Source organism: Cebus imitator, unplaced genomic scaffold (genome assembly GCF_001604975.1).
Source record: "Cebus imitator isolate Cc_AM_T3 unplaced genomic scaffold, Cebus_imitator-1.0 Scaffold323, whole genome shotgun sequence".
Taxonomy (NCBI): domain Eukaryota; kingdom Metazoa; phylum Chordata; class Mammalia; order Primates; family Cebidae; genus Cebus; species Cebus imitator.
In genome coordinates, this window is record NW_016107638.1 from 1240934 (window position 1) to 1248974 (window position 8041).

The 8041-nt window shown below is 57.6% G+C and overlaps 1 protein-coding gene across 1 annotated transcript; it reads right to left on the bottom strand.

Annotated features, from left to right (window-relative positions):
* Window positions 1-2102: 2102 nt before the first annotated feature.
* Window positions 2103-5357, bottom strand: FZD10 (frizzled class receptor 10). Its single transcript, XM_017504529.1, has one exon. It carries the CDS (start codon window positions 4878-4880, stop codon window positions 3138-3140), a length of 1743 nt encoding a protein of 580 aa, XP_017360018.1. The 5' UTR covers window positions 4881-5357; the 3' UTR covers window positions 2103-3137.
* Between the last annotated feature and the right edge of the window lie 2684 nt (window positions 5358-8041).

Here is an 8041-nt window from a genome sequence, read left to right on the forward strand (position 1 = left end):
GTGTCCACCTCTGGGACTCCTGCCCTGATGCATCACAGAAGCACAGAAGATGTGCCGTGCGGGCCTCTCCTGTCCACCGCAAGGCCACAGGATTGGCTGGAGGCTGGAGGAAGGAAGGGAGGGATGAATGGGTGTGGACTGAGTGTGATCTTGGACAATCTCCTTCTTTGGGCTTCTTCTATGACTCCACCACTGCCATCCAAAATAGGTGGCCATTTTTCTAAAACTAAGGCCGTGGGGCACAGATGCTGAGAAATCTCCAAATTGATGCTATCAACAATTCCTTTGGAAACGCTGCACAGAGCTAAAGAGAATCTAAGGACTAGTGATCTAGTCATGTGGGCTTTTCTTTCTTTCTTTCTTCCCCACTCCCCAACCCCCTCCCCAGATTTCTGACTTTTAGGCCTTGATGCCTCTCCTAAGACTCCCTGTCTGTGTGACGGAGGGTCAGATTTCAGCTCAGCAGAGAGAGAGAGGAAGACCTTTGGGCAGTTTGCCTGGAAGCTGTACAGCTGCTACTTGTACTGCTCACTGTGAAACTCACCCGGCTGCACCTAACCCAACCGCACATGACGATCCCTTCACATTCGTAAACAAGATCGGTCATTTCTGGAACGGATCCGCAGTGAGACACATTCAGGGCTAAATCACAACAAAGGCTCTTAGGTCTGTTGTTGAATATGTCTTTCCTTGGGACCACATTTTTGAGCCCACACACCTGAGCACGGGCAGGTCTGAGGCTGCTGCAGTCCAGGAATTTTAGAACCAAATGTCTGTGGGGTTATGTCCAGCCCCGTGGCTCACAGCAGCACCGGGCAATGCTGTCCTTCTGGACTTTTTAAAAGTTCTATTCCAAATATGTTATTTTTATTTCCCCAAGGAAATCCTCTACGCATACATGCACATAGACGTAAGTATTTCTATGCAGTATTTTGGGGGACTAGGTGAACACAATCAACTAAGAAATTTGTATTTGGGGGCATTTCTAAAACCTTTCTTTCCCTATTCATTTCTAATGTCCTGAAAGCTCTTTGGGGTTTTGCATTAATTTACTTTGCCTACCTAGCTGGTGTTTCTCTTCCTCAGACTTGATCTCAAGCCAGGGTCTGCCTGCTCCTGCAGACTGCAAATACTCACGGCCATGGGCAGCAGCCCCCAAAACCAACTTCAGTCTGTTCCCAGCCCTCGTGTTGATGTGTGGTCTTATGTTTACCAGGTTTAATTTTTGAGCACCCTTTTCAGAAAACAGACTGCACTGGCTCCAGGCGCTCCTCAGTGGTGGCACAAGCGTTCTGTGCTCCACGTTCCCCTGAGCTTGTGGTTTAACTCGGAGCTGGACAAAGGCCTGGCCCCAGGGGCAGCTTGGCTTCCTTTACATTAAGAGCCCTCCCCACAGGGCAGCTTGGCTTGCTTTACATTAAGAGTCCTCCCCACAGAAGGACTGCGCTGTGCCCTTGCTTCCTTCTGGCTGAACTTGAATGTAGCTGGGCCAGCTCTTTACAGCTACAGTTCTCACAGCAAACCCTGAAGATCTGAATGCCATGAACTTCCAAAGTTGCTTAACTTCCCCTTAAAGACTCCCCGCCCTTAGCAGGTATCTTATCCCGCCTGGGTCTATAATCTGTTTTCTAGATGTCTCAATGGTTCAGAGTCGCTGCTGAGGTACTAAGCTCTGCCTAGGTACCATTTGAGCCTAGCAGGTCAACTGAACACAAATGATTTCATTCTCCTGCTCGGTTGGCTCTACTCTCTGAATGTATTAGAACAGGCTAAACCAGGCTCGTGAGTGCATCCACGCTTAGTGGTGAGGCTCTCCTTGGTGACGTGTGTCTACAACTAAGGCCTCATGTCCAGCTATCAACAGTCACAGAAACGACTTCCAACTTCACACGTTTCCTGCCTGCAATTCCTCTGAAATTCACAAGTGGATTATTCTCCCAACCTTGGAACCCTCCTATCTATAATTTTATATGGATAACTGGTACTCTCTGGCTGGAAGCATCCCCCCCACCGCCCCAGAATGTGCTTAAAAAGCTAAGGGAGGAAGCTTCCTGTATTCTCTCCACACACAGAGAAAGGAAACCTCACCACGCACCAGGGAAAGCAGCAAACTAAAGAACATATTTTATTTTTAATAAAATAGTGGAGCATGAAAAATATCATATATTACAAATATACACAAGCAGAAACCACTCTTTCCTGGCACTGTAAAGAGAACGCACTAGACAAAGTTTGTTTCTGCTAACCTAGTGCTTCCTGATCTGTTGTGGAAATCATTTGCTTAACAACAGAAAGTCAATAAGCCCATGGGTAACTTTTGAACGCTCCTTCTCCCTCTTCCCCCTCCTTTCCACAAATCAGTCCAAGTGTATCACCTCGGCTTGGTTTCCATTAAAAAGCCACAGAATGTAGCACTAAAGGGTTTCTGAGGGCCGGGCCTCTGGTTCTTTTGTTAGATTTCTTTTGTTATCTTTATGTACAGCAGAATTCTCTTTTTATTTTCAAGGAAAGAGAAAAAAAATGTATTGCACATCGTTTGAATTCACAAATGTGAGGTTTGATGGAGGTTTCTGTCTTGCAGAGAGACTATTGGTAAAGGCCAGAGCCTATTTTAAGCGACTCCAAGTCCACTGGCCTGTGAGGCTGCCCTGGGCTGGGTCCCGACTTTCCTCTGCCTGTGTGCCTTCCAGCACTGCTGCCTCCCGGGGTCGGGTGGGCCCTGGGGGCAGCTCATTTGCTAAGGCAGGGGAGGCTTTTGAATTTGCAAAGCAGTTAAATGTCCTCTTGCTTGTAAATGGGTAGCAAAGCCAACTCAAATACACAGATGTATATTTACGGAGGGCTCTAAACAAAAGTTTTCTTCTGAGGGCTGAACCAACTACTTTACCACAAATTAGTTACACAAGAGCTACTTCACTGGGGAGCTTCCCTTCACTGGAAAAACAACACGAAACAAATGCTTTAAGTACATTTTTCATTTCAGTGTATCACAGCATCCTGAATTTCAGGGTAAAAACTTTTGTATGTATTTATTTTTCTTTCGCTTTTATTAAAAACAAACAAACAAACAAACAAAAAGCCAAGAAAAGCACCACATCTTAGCTCCAGGCGCCCCGTGCCCTTCCCTCCAGTTCCGTTCACACGCAGGTGGGTGGCTGGGAGGGGATCTCGTATTTCCCGTGGTGAGTTTTCTGGGGATGCTGAGCTTTTTTGTAAATCCCACCGCTAGTGATCACGCTGGCCGGTTTTCTCCGGCTCTTCTTTAACCTGCGGCTGCACACCTGCTGCCAGGACTGCAGCGTCTTGGAGGTCCAAATCCACACCCCGCTGGTGATGCCCACCACCAGCAGCATGAAGATCTTCACCATGAAGATCTCCACGGCGGGGATGGAGGCGGCCATCAGGCAGTCCGGCGTTTTCGTCTGGTTGTTCATTTTGCACTTGTGCTGCGCCGCCAGGATCTTCCAGTAATCCATGTTGAGGCGTTCGTAGAAGTAGCAGGCGATCACACAGGTGGCCGGCACGGTGTACAGCACGGAGAAGAGCCCGATGCGCACCATGAGCTTCTCCAGCTTGTCGGTGTTCTCGCCGCCCGTCTTCATCACCCTCCGGATGTGGAACAGGGCCACGAAGCCCGAGAGGATGAAGGACGTGCCGATGACCAGGTAGCAGGCCAGGGGCACCAGCACGAAGCCCGTGAGCGCGTTGACGTCCATGCTGCCCACGTAGCAGACCCCGGTGAGCTCGTCCCCCGCCACCCTGCGCATGACCAGGATGAGGATGGTCTTCACCGCCGGGATGGCCCAGGCCGCCAGGTGGAAGTAGCTGCTGTTGGCCTCGATGGCCTCGTGGCCCCACTTCTTGCCGGCGGCCAGGAACCAGGTGAGCGTGAGGACCACCCACCACAGCGAGCTGGCCATGCCGAAGTAGTAGAGCACCAGGAAGACCAGCGTGCAGCCGGTGCTCTCCAGCCCCTCCTGGATGACGTAGAGCTGGCCGCTGTCGCGGTCGCAGGCGATGCTCTCGGCGCCGGCAAACAGGCGGATGAGGTAGCCCACGGAGTAGACGCAGTAGCACATGGAGAGGAAGATGATGGGGCGCTCCGGGTAGCGGAAGCGCGCCGGGTCGATGAGGAAGGTGAGCACGGTGAAGGCGCTGGAGAAGAAACACAGCACGGCCCAGACGGCCAGCCAGACCACGGCGAAGCGCTTGTCCTCGCGGCTCCAGTACACGTCCACGCCGGGCGTGCAGAGCGGCGCACACGACGCGCTCTTCTCCACGTGGTGGAACTTGCCCGGGTTGTCGCAGCCGCCGCGCCCGGGCGCCCCGTCCTTCAGCGGGTGCTCCTGCGCGCCATGGGGCCGCTGCGGCCGGAACAGCGGCGGGAACAGGCCCGGGCCGCGGGCGGGCTCATCCGAGCCGTTGTTGGGCGCCTCCATGCACAGGTAGTTGGGGTCGTTCTTGTTGGGGAGCTTCCGGCAGTCCAGCGAGTCCGGCCACTTGAAGTTGAACTGCTCCATGATCGGGGAGCACTTGAGCCGGGCCTGCTCGCACATGACCCGGCAGGCGGGGATGGGCGTGGAGACCTGCTCGGTGCACATGGGCGCGTACAGCGAGCACAGGAAGAAGCGGAGGTGGCCGTGGCAGCCGTACTCCACCAGCGGCGCGAACTCGTGCAGCTGGATGGCCGCCTCGCGCTGGTTCTCGTGGCCCATCAGGTTGGGCATGCGGGTCGTGTTGTAGCCGATGTCCTTGCACATGGGGATCTCGACCGGCTGGCACTTGCCGTCGCCCGGGCGCTCCATGTCCATGGAGCTGATGGCGGCGCACGCACCCAGCACCTGCAGTACCAGCCACAGCTGGGGGCCCGGGCGCTGCATGCTGCTGGCGTCCAGAGTGTCGTCACTGGGGGCCCCGCGCCCCTCAGCGCCGCCGCTCCCGGGCGCGGGCGGCCTCTGGCCCCGGCTCCGCACCCTTGCTCGGGCCCCCGCCCATGCCCGCCCAGCCTGGCCCGAGCGCCGCGCACGGCGCCCCCGGGCTCGGCTCCAGCGCCCGGCCTCCACCGAGTTGGGGGCCGCGGCGGAGAGGAGTAAAGTTTGCAAACAATACCGGGAAGCGAGGGAAGCCCCGGGAGCTCCCCGCGCAGCGGCCCGGCGCGGGTCTCGACTCACTGCCGCGGCAAACTTTGGCCTCTTCTCGGGGCGCCCGGGCGGCGCGTCTGGAGCGGGCGGAGAGGGCGCACCGAGGCCAGGCCAGCTCGCGGCGCCCCCGCGGCCCGGGCGGCTCCTCCCTGCCTGCGCCGGCCTCGGCCGGGCCCAGCCGGCAGCTGTTTCGAGGTTTGCGTCCCGGGATGAGAAGACTCGCCAAAAGGCGAAGGGGGGCAGAAAAGCCGAGCGCCGACAGGCCCCGCCCCGCCCCGCGCGCCCCGCCCCGCCCCGCCGCTGCTTTGCATGAGAAAGCGCCGCGGCCCCGGGCAGCCTCCGCCTCCCCGCCGCCCCGCCGGCTCCCGGGCCCCCGACCCCCCGGCCCGCAGCCCGGCCCCTGCCCGCGGGGGGCGCCGCTCTCGTCCCGCCCGCGTCGCCCGCCGTCCCCGGGACCGCCCGCCTGGCGCGCGGGGCTCCGGGCTCCGCGACCCTCCCTGGCCGTCCCGCCCGCCAGTCCCCCCTCGCCCTCCCTCTGCCCGGCCTCTAACTTTGCCTCTCGCCGCCTTCCCTCTCCGCCGGCGCCCCCTTCCCCGGCGGCCCCCGGGACTGTCCCCGGCACCCCGAGAACGCCGAGGTTACGGGGAGTTCGGGGCCGGCGGGAGGAGTAGGCGGGGGGCGCATCTCCTCTTCTTTTATGGTGAGTCCCGGGCGGAGGGCGCTTTCAAAGAGAGGTGGGATTTGCGTTTTATGGCCCGGGCCATAAAGTGGCCCCTCGCTCGTAAACCTGCCCGCGTGGTCCCGGGGTTGGGGAGGGCTACCAGCCCCGGGCTCCCGGCTCCGGGCTCCGAGGAGGGGTTTTCTTTGAAATTTCAAAGCGGCGAGCTCAGGGGAGGGGGAGGGGCCCTGGGAATCCGGATTTTGGGACCGAGGTCTCCTCGGGGAAGGCGGGGACGGGGAGGGGCGGGAGCGTCCCAGGACTTTTCACACCGCCCTCCTCCCACCCCTCGGGAAGTGGGGGGCTGACCTGAACCGCTGCGACCCCCTCCCCCGCCGAAGACGCAGAGCCGGGGCCTCGCGCCAGCGGGGCTGGAGATGCTTTCTCGGCAGCGGAGTTTATTTATTATAGGAAGTCGTTCGCTCGTGGGTATTGATGTGATTTGCCGAGTGACGTGCCCGGCCAGCGCCCTTCTTGGCTGCAGCCTCGCGGAGGACGCGGAGTGCGGTGGGGTGGGGTGGGTCGTGGGAGGACCGCGCTGGCGCCTGCCCGTGGGATGCCCGCTCCCGCGGAAGCGCGCGCCGCTTGGTGTTCCTGGAAAGTGGCGAAAGAGCGCCCTGGGCCGGCCCTCTGAGCTCACCCCCCACACCCCCGGATTCGGGCGGGTCTGTGACCGGGTCACTTAGGACACGACGTCTCCTCCCCATTCCCTTCCCCCGCCCGGGGCGTTCGCGGGGGGCGCCCACCCCCAAGCCCCACCGTTCCCAAGGATGCGCCAGGTGCTTCCCGCAGCGTCCTGCGTTGACCCTTAAATAAACAGCACCCCTAGGAGGCGGCCGGCCCTCTCCTCCCAGAGCCTCTTCAGGTACTGCTCTTCCAAAGTTCGGAAACTCCCAGGCCCACGTGTGCAATCTCCCGCTACCTCCGGCGCTGGCGGGGGGCGGGGGAGGGGGGAGGGGGGAGGGGGGAGGGAGAGGTCGGGGGGGCGAGCCCCCGGTCCACCGGCCTCGTGTACCCTCTGCTGGTTCCAGTTGGATTCCAGGAGCAGGGTGCGGTGTGCAGACGTCACTGGAAGCCGTGCAGGGGCTTCCCGGCCCCCGCGGTGGGGACGCTGCCCTCGGGGCGAGCTCTCCCAGGGAAGCGCCCGGGAAGGAGAGGGGCCTGCCAGGACCCCCCCTCACCGACCAGGTTTCTGCTCGCGGTGCAGAAGTGGGGCACTTCCTCGGAGAGTATTGGCTTTTAATTAAAACAAGCCCTACAATTTTTACATCTGTAAGAAAGTTGGGGAAATCTCACCTTTCCACTCATTCATTCATCTGCTCCACAGATATCTGCGCGCCCAGGATCCCGGAATTAATTAGGCAGGTTCAGGTGCCCACCCCTGAGTCCCTGTCCCTGGGTGCCCGGGGCTCACTGGGAGGTGCTGGAGGAAGTCGGGGTGAGGGAGAAAGTGATAAAGAAGGTAGAAACTCCGGACAGTTAGAACACCACCTTCAAGTGTGTTATTTCCCGGGTGAAAAATCGCATGATTTTATTTTGAAAAGACTGCCTTTTTTATAACGATAGTTTTTTTTCCTTTTTTTCTTTTTCTTTTTTGGTCTAGTGAGTAATTTTCAAAACCTTTAAATTAAAATTGATTCACCGGAAATCACTTGGCTTTTCTAGAATTTTCCTTGCAAAGTTCCTTCTTGGGCCCCGTTTTCCTTCTTTCCCTTTTTAGTGGCTCTCCCTCAGCAACCATTGGAAATATTTAGTGCAAGAGTGACAGCCGAACGCCAGGAGCTGGGTGTGAGCTGTACGAGAAAGTGCCTCCTAATTGATCTTTTCTGTGCCGTTTTAATTCAGCCGTGTTCAGGCCCATTATTTTAGCTATCACCACTTCAGATTGCCTTTTTCTCTCGTGTTTTATAAAAATGTCTGCAGAAGTGCTTGGCCCTGTCCAGCTGAGATGGAAACCAACAAATAGACTTTATTATAGAAAAATGAGCGTTCTGAGAAACGCGCAACTGGAAGATAAGTCTGTTACTAATAAATGAAAAGGCTCTTTTGATGGCCCCAGCTGAAAAGATATTTTATTTTATTTTTTTTCCTGTGTGTGGGATTTGAGATGTGCGAGTCTAAGGAGCAGCCGGGTCCCCCGCTGCTCAGCCCTGGCTGGCAACCGACCCCCCTCTGGCAAATG